This window comes from Rhinatrema bivittatum, chromosome 9, assembly GCF_901001135.1.
Source record: "Rhinatrema bivittatum chromosome 9, aRhiBiv1.1, whole genome shotgun sequence".
NCBI lineage: Eukaryota > Metazoa > Chordata > Amphibia > Gymnophiona > Rhinatrematidae > Rhinatrema > Rhinatrema bivittatum.
The window spans coordinates 220999311-221017173 of record NC_042623.1 but is presented as its reverse complement, the minus strand read 5'-3'; the positions used below and the strand labels follow the sequence as shown (position 1 = coordinate 221017173).

At 48.2% G+C, this 17863-nt stretch overlaps 1 protein-coding gene across 3 annotated transcripts in view; it reads left to right on the top strand.

The window, feature by feature from the left end:
- The window catches only part of DHX36 (DEAH-box helicase 36), a 518365-nt gene that overhangs the window by 330720 nt on the left and 169782 nt on the right, over window positions 1-17863 (top strand). For all 3 annotated transcript variants that reach the window (XM_029615334.1, XM_029615333.1, XM_029615335.1), the window contains one exon: window positions 11621-11719. In XM_029615334.1, coding sequence (XP_029471194.1) covers window positions 11621-11719 — 99 coding nt within the window. The remainder of the gene's footprint in view (window positions 1-11620; window positions 11720-17863) is intronic.

Sequence of the window (17863 nt, the reverse complement as noted above, 5' to 3'; positions counted from 1 at the left end):
CCCAGCACAGGAAGCAAGCAGGGGAGATTACTATTTTAAGGCTCCTCAAGATGAGGGCTATAATCCTTACTTGCGTCCTGGGAAAATCCAGGGCGTTATTTCATCGTACCCAAGAAGGAAGGTTCCTTTCGCCCTATCCTGGACCTCAAGAGTTTCAACCAACATCTACGAGTGAATCATTTCCGCATGGAAATGTTACGCTCCGTGATAATGGCTGCACAATCAGGAGAGTTCTTAACCTCCCTAAACCTATTTGAGGCCTACCTACATATTCCAATCCATCAAGAACACAGTTTCCTACGCTTTGCAGTCGCCATCAGTTCCGGGCACTGCCCGTTGGTCTAGCCACTGCACAACGTTTTCCAAGATTATGGTGGTCATAGCGGCAGCGTTGAGAAAAAGGGGATCCTGATGCACCCGTACTTGAATGACTGGTTGATTCGGGCCAAAACAGTGGAAGAGAGTCTCTGGGTGACCAATAGGTTAACCTCCTTGCTTTAGGAACTCGGATAGGTAGTAAACCTGGACAAGAGCAGTCTTAAGCCTTTCTAGTCCTTGAAATATCTGTGAGTCTGGTTTGACACTAAGCAGGGCAAGGTCTTCCTTCCAACCACGTGGATAAGGAAGTTGATGTCCCAGGTGCGTCACTTGATAAGCTTAATAATGCTCGATGGTGTGGAGCGATCTCCAATTTCTCGGTTTGATGGTGGCAACCCTGCAAGTGGTACTGTGGATAAGGGCACCCATGCAACCACTTCAACGCTCACTGCTGTCATATTGGAACCTACATTCCCAAGACTATTTGATTTGCCTCCACTTGCCGATGGGCGTGTGCTCTCTGCTCCAGTTGTGTCTGCAGGAAGGTCATCGGAACAGGGGTGTGCCCTTGACCTCACCGAACTGGCTGGTCCTCACGACAGACGTGAGTCTCCGGAGCTGGGGAGCTCACTGTCAGGAGCTGTCAGCCCAGAGACATTGGACCAGTGAAGAGGCCCTCTGGAACATCAACCACCTGGAAGCCCGGGCAGTCAGATTGGTGTGTCACAAATTCAGCCACAGACTCCAGGATCGAGTGGTCCACGTGACATCAGACAATGCAACGACGGTAGCCTACATCAACTGCCAGGGTGGAACCAAGAGCCAGCAAGTGAGACAGATGATAGACCTCCTTATGGAATGGGCAGAAATACATCTATAGATGATTTCAGCCTCCCACATTGCAGGAAAAGACATCAGAGCTGACTTTCTAAGCAGGGAGAGTTTGAATCCAGGAGAGTGAGTGTTGTCGGCCAAAGCCTTTCAGCTGCTGGTAGATCGCTGGGGCCTCTAGTCCATTAACCTGTTGGCCACATCTCACAATGTAAAAGTCTCCATTATTCAGACGCAGAAGAGATAGACATTCCCTGGGGATCAAAGCCCTTGTTCAGACCTGGTCGGAGGAGGACTTACTGTACGCCTTCCCTCCATGGCCCCTGCTGGGGCAAGGTCATTCGCAAGATTGAGTGCCACAGGGGATTAGTCATTCTAGTGGCTCTGGATTAGCCCAGATGCCGGTGGTATGCAAACATGCGGAGGCTTCTGGTGGAGACCCCCCTATTCCTTCCTCCCCACAGGTACCAGCTCCAACAAGGTCCGGTCATCAACGAGGATCCGACTCTGTTTTGTCATATGGGTCTGGCCTTTGAGAGGGCTCGCCTGATGAAGCAAAGATATTCTGCAGGGGTAATTGCCACCTTACTCCACGCTCGGAAGTTCTCTACGTCCTTAGCATATGCAGGTCTGCAGATTATTTGAGGCCTGGTGTGAGGAACATGGTGTTCCCCTTCGGGTGGTCAAAATCCCACTAATTCTGGATTTTTTACAGGATGGCCTGAATAAAGGTTTGGCCCTTAACTCCTTGAAGGTGCAGGTAGAGGCTCTTTCCTGTTTCAGGGGCAAGATGAACGGAACCTCCTTGTCAGCTTACCCAGACATGGCCCGCTTTCTGAAAGGGGTGAAGCACCTTCAGCCACCCCTACGATGCCTGGTTCCCTTGTGGAATTTTATTCTAGTATTTGAATTTTTGGCAGGGCCTTCCTTTCGACCACTGCACAGTCTTTCTTTGCATTTATTAACCTTGAAAACGGTATTCCTGGTGGCTATATGTTCGGTACGTCGCATCTCTGAACTGCAGGCATTGTCGTGTCGGGAACCATTCCTCCGGATGACTCCAGGAATGTTACAGCATCGTACCGTTCCATCCTTCTTGCCCAAGGTAGTCTGTTTCATTTGAATCAGTCCATTTCGTTGCCATCCTTGGATAAGCAAAAAGACATGGAGGCATACAGCCTCCTCTATCATTTGAATGACAGTAGACTTTTAGTGTGGTATCTGGAAGTTTCAGAAATGGTCTGAAAGACAGGACTGCCTGTTTATCCTACACAGTGGAAGGAAGAAGGGTGAACCAGCTTTGCGGGCTACCATGGCTCGCTGTATTAAGGAGGTGGTCATGGGAGCCTATGTGGAGGCAGGAAAGCCTTTACCTTCTCAGGTTAAAGCTCATTCCACTAGAGCTCAGGCAGTCTCATTGGCGGAAGTTAGACTGCCGTCTCCCGTCAACATCTGCTGAGCAGTGACATGGTCCTCCTTGCACACCTTCTCCAGGTTCTATTGCCTTGACATACAGGCCCAAGAAAATGCAGCCTTTGCTAAGGCAATGTTAACCGGACCACGGGCAGCCTCCCACCCCAATCGGGAGTAGCTTTGTACATCTGGCTACATGCTAGAAAATGGAGAAATTACTAAGCTGATAATTTTGTTTTCCTTAGTGTAGACAGATGAACTCAGAATCCCAGCCTCGGCTGCCCAAGAACTGTGCCAAGAAGTCGCCCATAGAGTGGCTATCGAATACAAGAAATTACAGGTAAGCCTTCATCTAGACCCCCAGATCAGGGCACCTATATTCTTACTGGGGTTCAGTGTTTGGTTGAATACAGTTACAGTTATCTATTTTTAATCAAGTTTTTTCACTAGTAGATCCACAGTGGCTTTTGAAGAGAATACTGAAGGGCTGAGGTAACTGCAGGGGGTGTATGTAGGGTGACATCAGCTTTGAACTCTGACTCAGTTTCCATCTGCTGGCAGGGGAGCATAACCCATTGGTCCTGAGTTCCATCTGTCTACACTAAGGAAAACAAAATTATCAGGTAAGTAATTTCTCTGGTTTGGACACACCCACTTTGAATGTTAACGCAGCACACATTTGTGTGCCAGGCGGGACTACATCTTGGGGGTCATGTCAAGGCTCGATTCTGTCAGAGCCATGGCAGCGTCAGTGGGCCACTTGTGAGCAGTTCCCCTGGAGGAGGTCTGCAAGGCTGTGACGTGGGGTTCTCTCCACACATTCCCATCCCACTACTGTTTGGGTAGGGATGGCTGACGTGACAGTAGGTTCGGCCATCTGTCCTCCGGAACCTGTTTGAGGTGTAGAACCCCTCTCTCCCAACCTAGGGCCTATTTGGGTTCAGACTCCCCACCCCCCTTTTTTTTTTTTTTTTTTTTACCAACAACAGCATTTTTGTGCCCATTGGCACCTGGTAGGTGTCTGGTCCCATTTTTGTTGGGGAGCAGCCTGTAGCTAGGGCTTCACCCATGCATGAGGACTACTATCCTGCTTGTACTTGGAAGAAAACAGAGCTTCTTACCTTTAACAGGTATTCTCTAAGGACAGCAGGATGTTCTTCCTCACGAAACCTGCCCGCCTCCCTGTGGAGTTGGGTTTCTCCTATTTTTTTTATTTTATTGAAATTCTATGTTACAAGATTGAAGAAGGATCCCACGTGGTATAGGGCATGCTGGGTATGCTCAGCTCCATTTGATGTCACCCATGTTTGAGGATTAACATCCTGCTGTGCTCTGAGAACACCTGTTCTCCCAGGACAAGCAGGATGGTAGTCCTCATATGTGGGTGACGTCAGCAGATGGAGCCCTATCACAGAAAAAACATTTCTGTCAAAGTTTCTAGAACTTTTGACTGGCATACTGAGCATATCTAGCATGCCATAATCCATGTAGCCACAGGGGTCTCCCTTCAGTCTTTTTTTTTTCCGTGCTGCAGTTTGCCTCGCGGTTAGGAGCTCTGAGATTTTACTCACAATATTTTCCTCATGGAATACTTGAAGTTTACTTCTCCAAAAACTTCCCTCACACGGGTCTCCCATCGTGACATCGGTTTTCCTCGCTTGGTGAGTGAATTACACCTTCGGTTGATTCCTGCCTCCCCTGTTTTTGGTGTCCACAGGCCATGGATCGTTTTTGGGCCTCCCCCTTTTTCTATCATGGCAAAAGGTTTTAGAAAATGCCCGGAGTGTCCCCGAATCATGCCTATTACCGACCCACATGATGTCCGTGTGCTGTGCCTCGGCTCATCACACAACATTTCTTAGTGCCCCAGTTGTGCCCAGATGTCCCCGAAGGGTAGGCGGGCTCGCCTCAACAAGATGGAGTCCCTTTTTAAAATCAAATTGACTCCATCGACGTCCATCCAGTCGTCACTGGCAGGATCATCGAAGAAACTTGTCAAACCTCGCCGGGAGCACCAGGGCAGCGTTGACCATCAGTCACAGACTCCATCTAAGGCCTCCGCATCGTCTTCCTTGATGCCGGAGAAAGACTGGACTGACACCAAGGGAAACACCGTCGCAAGTCTGCACCGACTTTGATGACTATCGAGCCGAGTGCGAAGAAGACGCGGGTAGAGGAGCCTCCAACCCCCTCTTCACCCGAGAAACCAAAGCGATCCCCACCGATATCGGTGCCGGGTACTAAGCCCCCACAAATTCCTGTGGAGATGCCAGAAAGCGCCTAGCCTGCCTCCTCCTGTAGCTGCGATATCTACACCAGCTTTCAGGGAGGAACTGGACAGTCTCATCCGCCAGGCAGAGCTCTATGCTCTCCGGGACAGCCATTGAAGTCGACCCCCATACCGACACCAACGGAGCCATCGATGCTTACGCCTCTGCTAAGCAAACTGGATACACTCATCGGTGCCCTTCCGACACAACCTAGGCCACCGATGCCAAAGCAACCCGCAAAGTCTCTGAAGGGCCCCAATACCTATTCCGGCATCTTCGGAAGACGAAGGCACGGACTCCAGTCCCCTCTCAACACCGATTCCACCGATGCTGGAACCAATGCTGGTCCGTCGGGGCTCTCGGGACCAAGATGTCCACGTTTCCCCTCGATGCCTTCGGTGCCGCCGAAATCCCCATCTGTGCCACCGCATCTTGCATCGAGGCCATCGAAGGATCCATCGGTGCCAACCCGTCCTACAGTACCAACCTTCTTCCCTCCTTCAGGATCTCGCCTAGAGACCTTTTCTGACACATGGAAAGATGTTGACACCGACACATCCATGGAGGACATCTTATCAGAACCATCTCCTCTGGTAGAAAGGAGAAAATCTCCCCCAGAAGACCTCTCCTTTGCAAATTTTGTAAAGGAAATGTCAGAGACTATTCCCTTTGACCTGATTACAGAAGAGGACACAAGCCATAAAACATTGGAAGTTCTCCAATTTGTTGTTGCTCCAAAGGAAGTTATGGCTATCCCGATCCACGAGGTGCTCGTGGATCTCCAGCATTGTCTTTGGGAGCATCCTTGTATTGTTCAACCAGTGACTAAGAAGACAGATGCCACTTCTCTAGTCCAACATATTCCTGGATTTCAAAGGCCTCAACTACCCCATCAGTCAGTGGTAGTTGAATCCGCACAGAAAAAGGCCAGGCGTCTGGGCCCTTATTCTTCAACACCTCCTGGCAAAGACCAAAAATTCTTGGACATTTTGGGTCACAAAATGTTTCAGGGCTCTATGCTAGTGTCACGCATAGTTGCATATCAACTTTACATGACACAAAATCAAAGAAATCTCTGGAAGCAGGTTCAGGGAATAGCTGACTCTCTTCCCCAACGTCACGATAGTCTCAACGCCATACTACAGATGGCCTTGAGGTTGGGAAACAGGTTCGGGCTGCTTACGACTCCTTTGAAACCGCTTCTCGCTTGTTGGCAATGGGAATCAGCGCCAGGAGGTGGGCTTGGCTGAAAGCATCTGACTTGAGACCTGAAGTCCAAGACAAACTCGTTGATTTGCTATGTACCAGTGACAACCTATTCGGCGACAAGATACAAGACGCAGTGGCTCAACTGAAAAACCATAACGAGACCCTGCGTCAATTGTCCATGATTACTACCGAGGGCCCTTCTGCAAGAAGACCCACGAGAAGGGACCCTAGAAAACCATTCTATCGCCCACGCAGATATTACCCACCTACATCTCGCGTGAGGACAACCAAGCAATCTCAGAGGCCTGCTCATCCAGGCCTCAGCCACCACTGCAAACAGGCCTAGCTTCTGGATTTTGAAATCTATCCAGAGAACAGCAGCCACTTCACAAATCCAACACCAGATTTGCCAGTAGGAGGTTGAATTCACCATTTCATAACCAACAGGCTCAACATTACCACAGACCAATGGGTTATATCCATCATAACCCAGGGATACCATCTAAACTTCCTCATGATACCCAGAGATTCACTGCCCAGTCCACTGTGGATGCAAAGAGATCACACACTCCTTCTAGAGTCAGAACTTTCCACTCTTCTGGGTGCCAGGGCTGTGGAACACGTTCCCCGGGCACAGCAGGGCAGAGAGTTCTACTCCCGCTATTTTCTCATTCCAAAGAAATCAGGCGGCCTTCACCCCGTCCTAGACCTCCGCAATCTCAACAAATTTCTACAAAAAGAAAAATTCAGGATGGTGTCCCTGCTTCCCCTTCTGTAGAAAGGAGATTGGCTCTGTTGTCTGGATCTTCAGGATGCTACGCTCACATTCCACTATTCCCACATCACCACAAAAACCTGCGTTTCCTGGTGAGACATCAACATTATCAGTACCGGTTCTGATTTTTGGACTGGCCTTGGCACCCCCGTGTCTTTACAAAGTGCCTAGCAGTGGCTGCGGCCCATCTACGCAAAAAAAGCATACACGTCTTCCCTTATCTAGACAACTGGCTAATCAAAAGCCATTCCAAACAAGGAGCTCACGACGCTCTCAAGCTCACTATCAATCTGCTAAACTCGTTGGGATTTCTCATCAACTACCACAAATCCCACCTGACTCCATCTCACCTCCTTACTTTTATCGGAGCAGATTTGGATACCTCAGTCACAAAGGCCTTCCTGCCCAGCGACCGCGCAGACACACACTGCAGACTAGCTTACGTCTCTGCGCACAAAGAAAACAGCCTCAGTCCATCAATTCCTAACCTTACTGAGCCATATGGCTTCCACGGTCCATGTCACTCCTATGGCCAGACTGGCCATGAGAATCACTCAATGGACTTTGAAATCTCAGTGACTCCCAGCCACTCAACCTCTTTCATCCCGGATTCAAGTAACCCACCAGCTACGTTTATAGTTTCTCTGGTGGACAAACAAAGCCAACTTGCTGACAGGTCTACCCTTCCAGCAACCAATTCCACAAGTGATGTTAACCACAAACGCATCCAACTTGGGTTGGGGAGCTCATGTGAACAACCTAAAAACTCACAGTACTTGGACACAGCTCGAAGCAATGTTTCAGATCAACTTCCTAGAGCTTCAAGCTATAGGTTATTCTCTATATGCATTCAAGGACTGCCTTTCACACAAGACTGTTCTCATACAAACAGATAACAAAGTTGCAATGTGGTACTTGAACAAGCAGGGCGGCACAGGCTCTTATCTCCTCTGCCAAGAAGCCACCCAGATCTGGGCCTGGGCCACTTATCTGGCAGGTATACAGAACATAGTAGCAGATTGCCTCAGCCCACAAGTGGTCTCTGGATCCTATGGTAACGACTAGAATCTTCCAACGCTGGGGTCAACCAACAATAGACTTCTTTGCATCCAAACTGAATCACAAAGTGGACAGATTCTGCTCCCTGCACAGGCAACAAAACAAGTTATCCTTGGACTCCTTCGCTCGTCCCTGGAACATAGGCCTCTCCTATACGCGTATCCCCCGATACCGCTGATAGCCAAAACTCTCGTGAAGCTACAACAGGACAAAGGGTCAATGATACTCATAGCCCCGTACTGGCCTCGACAAGTGTGGTTTCCCATGCTTCTCGACTTCTCGATCAGAGAACCCATTCGCCTGGACACAGCACCCACTCTCATAACTCAAAACCAAGGCATATTATGCCATCTGAACCTTCAGACCCTATCCCTCACAGCCTGGATGTTGAAAGATTGATCCTGCAACTTCTCAATCTTTCAACTGATGTCTCTCAAGTGCTTGTAGTCTCACGAAAGCCTTCCAGACAAAAATCCTATCGTTCTAAGTGGAATAGATTTGCCATATGGTGCACGCAAAAAGGTCTCAATCCTTTTTTCCTGCCCCACTCCATCTCTGTTAGACTATCTCTGGCACCTTTCAGACTCTGGTCTCCAGACTTCTTCGGTGAGGGTACACCTGAGTGCCATCTCTGCTTAGGAGTAGGGAATGCCCCGGTAACAGCGCAACCCCTTGTGAGTAGGTTTATGAGTGGCCTACTACAACTCAAGCCCCCTCTACGGCCACCAGTCACTGAATGGGACCTAAATCTAGTACTTACAAGGCTCATTCGCTCCCCATTTGAGCCTTTGCACTCCTGCAATGTTAAATTTCTTACTTGGAAAGTTCTCTTCCTAGTAGCCATTACATCCGCTTGAAGGGTTAGTGAGTTACAAGCACTTAAGAACATAAGAACATGCCATACTGGGTCAGACCAAGGGTCCATCAAGCCCAGCATCCTGTTGCCAACAGTGGCCAATCCAGGCCATAAGAACCTGGCAAGTACCCAAAAACTAAGTCTATTCCATGTTAGTTGCTAGTAATAGCAGTGGCTATTTTCTAAGTCAACTTAATTAATAGCAGGTAATGGACTTCTCCAAGAACGTATCCAATCCTTTTTTAAACACAGCAATACTAACTGCACTAACCACATCCTCTGGCAACAAATTCCACAGTTTAATTGTGCGTTGAGTAAAAAAGAACTTTCTCCGATTAGTTTTAAATGTGCCACATGCTAACTTCATGGAGTGCCCCCTAGTCTTTCTATTATCCGATTCACATCTACCTGTTCTAGACCTCTCATGATTTTAAACACCTCTATCATATCCCCCCTCAGCCGTCTCTTCTCTAAGCTGAAAAGTCCTAACCTCTTTAGTCTTTCCTCATAGGGGAGCTGTTCCATTCCCCTTATAATTTTGGTAGCCCTTCTCTGTATCTTCTCCATCGCAATTATATCTTTTTTGAGATGCGGCGACCAGAATTGTACACAGTATTCAAGGTGCGGTCTCACCATGGAACGATATAGAGGCATTATGACATTTTTCCGTTTTATTCAACATTCCCTTTCTAATAATTCCCAACATTGTTTGCTTTTTTGACTGCCGCAGCACACTGAACCGACGATTTCAATGTGTTATCCACTATTACGCCTAGATCTCTTTCTTGGGTTGTAGCACCTAATATGGAACCTAACATTGTGTAACTATAGGATGGGTTATTTTTCCCTGTATACATCACCTTGCACTTATCCACATTAAATTTAATTTGCCATTTTGATGCCCAATTTTCCAGTCTCACAAGGTCTTCCTGCAATTTATCACAATCTGCTTGTGATTTAACTACTCTGAACAATTTTGTATCATCTGCAAATTTGATTCTCACTCGTCATATTTCTTTCCAGATCATTTATAAATATATTGAAAAGTAAGGGTCCCAATACAGATCCCTAAGGCACTCCACTGCCCACTCCCTTCCACTGAGAAAATTGTCCATTTAATCCTACTCTGTTTCCTGTCTTTTAGCCAGTTTGCAGTCCACAAAAGGACATCGCCACCTGTCCCATGACTTGTCACATACTCACCCTATACCAGGTTCCTACATGACTGAGTGGTCCTCCTTACTCACCCTAAATTCCTTCTCAAGGTGGTTACTGACTTCCACTTGAATCAGTCTATGGTCTTGCCCACATTTTTCCCAAGGCCTCACTCTCACCAAGGCAAGAGAGTTTTACACACCTTGGACTGTAAACGTGCACTTGCATTTTACCTAGACCGCACTGTAGTCCATAGGAAATCCACCCAGCCCTTTGTTTCTTTTGACAAAAACAAACCAGGATTTGCAGTGGGCAAACAAACTCTCTCCAACTGGCTAGCAGACTGTATCGAATTCTGCTATGAAAAGGCAGGCCTTCCTTTCCAGGGACGAGTGAAGGCACATTCGGTAAGAGCCATGGCAACCTCACTAGCACACTATCGTTCAGTACGAATTGCTGAGATCTGCAAAGCTGCAACATGGAGCTCTCTTCACACATTTGCAGCACATTACTGCTTAGACAAGGAAGGACGTCAAGACTCTGCATCGGCCAATCCATCTTGAAGAACTTATTTCCAGTATAATCCCACCTCCTTCCACTTCCAATCTGTGATTTTCAGGCTGCCTCATTTTTACCAACAGTACACCAGTTGTGCCTGTTGCACAAGTTGTACGCTGTTGGGCCAAACAAATATGTCAGCCTGTAGCTTGCTAATCACCCACATGTGAGGACTACCATCCTGCTTGTTCTGGGAGAAAGCAGAGTTGCTTACCTGTAACCAGTGTTCTTCCCGGACAACAGGATGTAGTCCTCAGAAAACCCACCCACCACCCCGCGGAGTTGGGTCCGAAACGTTTTATTTTTTATTTTTTCGCTCGCACCTTTTGCTACAAAAGAGACTGAAGGCAGACCCCTGTGGCTACAGAGATTATGGCATGCTGAGCATGCTCAGTGTGCCAGTCAAAAGTTCTAGAAACTTTGACAGAATATTTTTCCGTGATAGGGCTCCTTCACCTACATGTGAGGACTACATCCTGCTGTCCTGGGAGAACACCTGTTACAGTTAAGCAACTCTATCTCTGCAGCCTGTCAGCATTTTCTTTGATCTTTTAAGATGTCTGCAACAGGTGTTCTCTTTGGGACAGAGTACACTTTTGATTCCTTACCCTGGCATTTCACTTTCCCAGGGGGGAAACCCTGAGATTTCAGTTGTTAGAGGATTTTTTTTTGTCCTCATTCTCTTAAGTCAGTGATTCTCCCTGAACCTAAGTGGCTTAAAGGTGAGTACAAGTAGGGGAAAGTTGAAGGATATGGAGTGTCTCCTGAAGGGAAAGACTGCAGTGCTATGGTCAGACTGTTTCATGAAGAACTGCTGTTCTTAATTTCCCATTCATTGCAGGTACAAAAAAATTCAGAAGGGAAGAATGGAGTAAAGTCCCAAGACATCAGCAGATCCCATTTTGATTAGTGTTCAGAAGCTAGCGAGGATGTTCTGTTGCTCAGAACAGTCTATTTTAGAATGGAATTCTCCTGAAGCCATTTTAAAGAGGTTTACTCACCAAAAAAAAAAAAGCTAGACTGTCTCCCCTTATCTCCCAAGAAGCGGGAAACATACATTTTCCTGAAGTGGATGTACTAGTAGGCCTTTGAGACGGCCAGTATATGATGGGAGTGTGGGACTGTTGTATTTTTATATACATCTTTGACTATATACATTGCATTGTCTTGTTTCAGATTTTGAAACTTGGTAGAATTGCTGCTTTCCTAAGATGTTTAATGGATCCACCATCCCAACAAGCTATTGAATTGGCCATCAAACACTTAATAGAACTGGTAAACTCAAATTTGTTTCATGTGCTAGAAAGAGGTCTGCATCTGAAATGTATTTTTATACTGTTAACAGTATTTAATTTAAACTTGATTAAAATTGAAGAGTCTTGCAGAAGGTAATGGTGCTTAAACTGTTGAATTTGGCATTATTGGCTGTGATAATAGGTAATAATGATGAGGAAATATGAGTAATAATGATGATGTGTGTTTGGACTCCGCGGTTTCCTCCTGTCTATTTGGGCTTCCAGCTCAATTGGGATCGGGGTCAAGATCCAGCACCTTAAACTTCATTTGCCAAGTGCCTTGATTTTTTTCTCCTGTTTTATGCGCTCCCCCACCCCATGAGCTCACAAAACCCAGTCATTGTAGCAACTGTTCTCAGCCAAGGTGCATGCAGTAGGAAGTTTCTGGAACCCTGTAATCATGGGCCCTAAAACCCACCTCTGGATGTTGCTGTTGCACGATGACTAGAACTCCCTTCCCCCAGGGCTGTGAACACTGCCTTCACAGCATCTCTGGCTGGCCTGGTAAGTGGAGGCCTTGGCTTCAGAATCAAACCTGGGTGGTCCTTATGGCAGTGCACAACCAAACTGGCCCTAAACCTAGTGAAATTAATAAAGAAAACATGAAAACTTAGCCTGATATTTTCAGCTTATTATTCTGATAAGCCTAGAGACCCTTAATTACCAGGAACTATATTCCAAATTAGACTTTATTTAACAGCTAGGGTAGTGTGATTGGGAGCATCTATATAGCCTTTTATTGGAGAAGTGTCAGTTATGAGGACAAGATGTTATGCAGTATAAATAGAGATCAGCAAATCTGGTAATTATCTAACATGCATTGAAATTTGTGGGAGGGATTTTTTTTAAACTTTCAAAGGCAGGGGCAAATTGATAAAATAAATAAATACTTCATTTGAGTCTCTTATAATACGATACAAGTATTCATTGATCAGTTCCCATGGATTACTATGTTATGCTTTTACATGTACACACCCCAGTGTGTATCCTGAGGTAGCATGCAGTTTAACTTCGGAAACATCCGTCATTTACAGGCCCAGAATCTAGATCTATAAAACAGTCTACCTCCTCTGAGAAAAAGGAAAACACAGATTTCTTTATATAAATTAACTGAAAAATTAGGGTGATTCTGATCCAGTAAATATCACAACCTGCAATGAATCCATTTTTCTCCAGGACCAGTATGACTAGTAGAACTCTGCACATGACATGCTCAGAGTGAAAATGATCTAGGTCCTATAGCCTGGAGCTAGTACTGTGGTGCAATATTAATAAGGTAAACCATAACAATGTATTTCCTAGCGTGTAGCAGATGGACTCAAAACAAATGGGTATAGTGTGCTCGTGCTAGCAGTTGGAGACGGATCTGACGTCAGCACGGGTACATATACCCCCTCAGGAAGTGAAGCAATTCAGTAATTTCCGTCTCCAAAGCAGTTTGGAGCTACCCACGCTCGCTGAGCGTGTTTTTCAAATTCTATCGACTAAATTCTTAGAAGAAATCTACTGAAGACGAGCCCCGCACTCCTGTGGTGATACCAGGCGGTCACTCACCCAGTTGAGTTTCCCGAGCTGACTTCCGTGGTCCCTCGGAGGTAGGAGCCTCGGTCCGGTGGCCGGTTCGCGGCAGGGACCCAGCCCCCGAGTGAGAAGGGCTCGGGCGCGGCTTGGCCCCCGAGCGGTTCGGGCGCGGCCTAGAGGCAGCCTCGGTCCCGGCGTGGACTTGGCCCCCGAGCGGTTCGGGCGCGGCCTAGAGGCAGCGGGTGCACTTCCTTAAGCGCGGCGGTGAAGGTATTTCCCTTTTCCCCCCGCAGCCGGAGACCGCCCGGGTCGCAGCCGGGAAGCGCCGAAGACAAGGTAAGGCATACATCTTTACTTGGTCTCCGAGGAAGTGTGGACTAATTGGGCCTGCCTACAAGGCCGCCCGCCTGGGAGGTCGCCATTTTTTGCCTGCCTACTTCTCTTTTCTAATTAAGTGCTTGTGCTTGCTAAACGCACGTTGTGAGCGCACACGATAGGCGCACGTTGTGAGCGCACGCGATAGGCGCACGTTGTGAGCGCACGCGATAGGCGCACGTTGTGAGCACACGCTACTAGGATACGCGCACATATGCTAAGACGCCCAATTATAGGTGCACATTTATAAGACGCCCGCTATAGGCACACATTTATAAGACGCCCCGTTCATAGGCGCACGTTTATATAAGACGCCCGTTCATAGGCGCACGTTTATATAAGACGCCCGTTCATAGGCGCACGTTTATATAAGACGCCCGTTCATAGGCGCAGGCTGTTACGTGCCTGTGTTAGGCGCACATCGTAGGACGACACCACATTTGAGGCAAATGGAGCATAAGAAGGACTCTGCGTCTGCAGAGCTGGCACCCCCAGAATCAGGCATGAATGCTCTAAGCCTCTGCTCAGCATGCAATCTTAGAGCCACACTGAGCGAGGAAGCAGACTTCCTATGTGCCCAATGTGAGGAAGCCATGGCGGTTCCAGGACAGGACCGGTCCCAGCCCAGCGGTTCCTTAGAGAACACTCCAGACTTAGCAGGCCGCAGCGAGCAGCCAGGGAATCTGAGAGACCTGGTACCCCTGCAGCCAGATCTGGCTTCGCTTTCCTGGGTGGAATTATTTAAGGGTATTCACGCCTTTGTCCAGATGCAGTCTGCTCCTTGGATGGGTCTTTCCGTCCCGGTTGATCCGGTCCCTGGCCCTCGAGACCTAGGCGCAGCCATTCACCACCCAACAGCCCCAATCATGGGGATTCGGATTACTCCCAGGTAAGTGAGGAGCCCCCCGAGGAGACTGAACTTCCCTCGGAGATAGAACCATATCGGACCATGAGACGCTTCTTTCAGAGAGAAGATCTGCTGGGCCTGGTCTCACAATGCTTATCGGAGCTGGCCATTCCAGGCCAGGACCCCCCAAGGGTCCCTGTACAGAACCCTCTGCTAGAGGGCCTGTGCCAAACGGCTCACCACTTTCCCCTCCTACAAGCAGCACAGCAGCTAATCGAGCTGGAATGGAAGGCACCGGAGGCCTCCTTCAAAGGGGGTCGGGCCTTGTCTGGCAAAATTGTCTGGCAAAATTGTCTGGCAAAATTGAAACCACTTCTCCACTTCAATGATTTTCGGATGGTTCTACAAGCCATTATTCTAACAAAAATCGATTATTGCAACTCGCTCCTTTTTGGTCTCCCTACCTCATCCATCAAACCCCTCCAGATGATTCAAAACTCTGCAGCTAGAATCCTTACCAATACAAATAAAAGAGACCATATAACCCCCATACTAAAACTCCTCCACTGGCTGCCTATTAAGCAAAGGATTCTCTATAAAGTATACACAGCAATTCATAAATCTATTTACAACATATCCCCACTCCACTTAAGTACCCAACTTCGTTTTCACTCTTCATCTAGACCTATCAGAGGAGCTTATAAAGGCACACTCTATGTTCCTTCAACAATATCCTTACATCAGAAACGTACCATCTCTTTAGCAGGACCCGTCCAATGGAACATGCTCCCGCCAGACATCCGCCTTGAGATCTGCTTCGCTTCCTTCAAAAAGAAAATTAAAACCTGGCTCTTTAGCCAAGCTTTTCCAGAACTTTGATTATTTTTTACCTCCAGCTATCAAGATTTTCTCACCATCGCAATCCCTTCTGCAGATCACATTTATATTAGACAATTACGCCTTATTTTATGATTTGGTTTCTCAAAGAGACTATACAATTTTCTCAATGTTATTTTTCGAACCTGTTTTCCATGTTTTCCAAGTTCTATAACCTTGTTATATGTACCGCCTCTTGGCGTAATTTTTATGTTTCAATGTAAACCGATGTGATCTGTATTTTAATACAGGAACACCGGTATATAAAAATCTAAAAATAAATAAATGTACCCTCTAGATCCAACAGCCAAGGAACTGCTGGCGTGCCCCAGGGTAGACGCCATAATTAACGCAATTGTGAAACACACCACCATTCCGGTGGAGGGGGGAGCGGCTCTCAAGGATGCGCATGACCGACGCATGGACACCATTCTGAAACAAGCCTTTGAGGTAGCAGCCATGTCCCTTCGAATCGCGACTTGCTGCACAGTGGTGACGCGCTCCTGTTTATCACAGGCAAGAAATAACACCCTGGGAGAAGACATGGAATCGGCTCTCGCATTTCTCACAGACGCAGCCTCCGACCTCGTCCGTACAGCAGCCAAGGGAGTGTCCTCCTCAGTGGCAGCCAGAAGACAGCTTTGGCTACGCAATTGGGCGGCCGACTCGTCCTCCAAGACTCGACTCACAAGAATGCCCTTTAAGAGTTCCCTACTGTTCGGCAGCGACCTTGAGAATTGGGCTACTAAATGGGGTTCTTCTCAGTTACCCCGTCTACCAGAAGACAGGTCAAGGAGGAACCAGCGTTCTGTTTCTAGACCATCCAGAGGTAGAAACTCGCAGCGCTTCAACCCTTACAGGTCTCGCTATCAAGCACCTCATTCTCAGGCCAGGAATCAGCCCTTTCGGGCTAAGCACACCAAGAAGAGAACCGGCCCGGGTTCTGGCCCCGGCCGTAACCCACAATGACAATCAGCCGACCCATCCGAGGGTAGCAGCCATAGGGGGCAGGCTAACCCTCTTCTACCGCAGGTGGGTCGAGATCACTTCGGACCAGTGGGTACTCGCCATCATCCGGGAAGGATATTACCTGGATTTCTTTCAGCTTCCGCCGAACAAGTTTGTGGAATCTCCTTGTTCGCCACTCAAGGCAGTGGCACTAGAAGTGACCTTACAGAGGCTCCTGGCCCTAAAAGCCATAATCCCAGTACCTGCGGAAGAGGTACATTCTGGGCATTATTCCATTTATTTCATAGTACCCAAGGAGGAGGGCACCTTCAGGCCCATCCTGGACCTCAAGTCAGTAAACCGACACCTACGGGTCCCCAGCTTTCGCATGGAAACTCTACGGTCTGTCAAGAATTCAGTACAGCCAGGGGAGTTTCTCACCTCCCTAGATCTGTCAGAAGCCTACCTGCATATCCCAATTCATCGGGATCATCAGCGCTATTTACGCTTCAAAGTCCTGAATCAGCACTTCCAGTTCTGGGCCTTACCCTTCGGGTTAGCCACCGAGCCGCGGATCTTTACCAAGGTAACAGTTGTAGTGGCGGCGGCACTCAGGAAGGAAGGAATCCTCGTCCATCCCTACCTGGACGATTGGCTGATCAGGGCAAAGTCACTGGAAGAGAGTCACCGGGCAACCAACAGAGTTATAGCTCTTCCGGAAAGCCTAGGATGGGTAGTCAACATAAAGAAGAGTTCCCTACAGCCATCCCAGTTGCTGGAATACCTAGGGGTCCAATTCGACACCCAAGAAGACAAGGTCAGCCTGACCTCCAAGAGAAAGTCAAAACTCCGGACTCATCTGCAGGTCTTGCTGAGCGCCAGCCGGCCCACAGCTCGAGATTATCTCCAAGTCCTTGGCCTCATGGCATCCACCCTGGAGGTGGTGCCATGGGCGTGGGCTCATATGAGACCATTGCAACGCGCCCTTCTATCTCGATGGAGTCCACGATCACAGGACTACATCATACACCTGCCTCTACCGGCCAGAGTGCGGAAGCAACTACGCTGATGGTTACAGCCCGGCCACTTGAGCCGGGGGTTACGAATGTCCTCCCCAACCTCACCACAGATGCCAACCTGAACGGATGGGGAGCGCACTGCGAGGAGCTCACCGCTCAAGGGCGGTGGACCAGAGAAGAGTCAAGGTGGAATATCAACCGACTGGAGGCACGGGCAGTCAGGCTAGCATGCCTGCGTTTTGCCCACAGACTTCACAACAGAGCGGTCAGAGTGATGTCAGACAACGCCACCACAGTGGCATACATCAATCGACAGGGCGGAACCAGAAGCCAACAAGTGTCCCTAGAAATAACGACCCTGATGATTTGGGCAGAAGCCAATCTTCAGGACATCTCCGCCGTACACATCGCCGGGAAGGACACTACTGCGGCAGACTTCCTCAGCAGAGAACGCCTAAACCCGGGAGAATGGCAGCTGTCACCCACAGCCTTTCAGTTAATTGTGGATCACTGGGGGACGCCAGCCATGGACCTATTA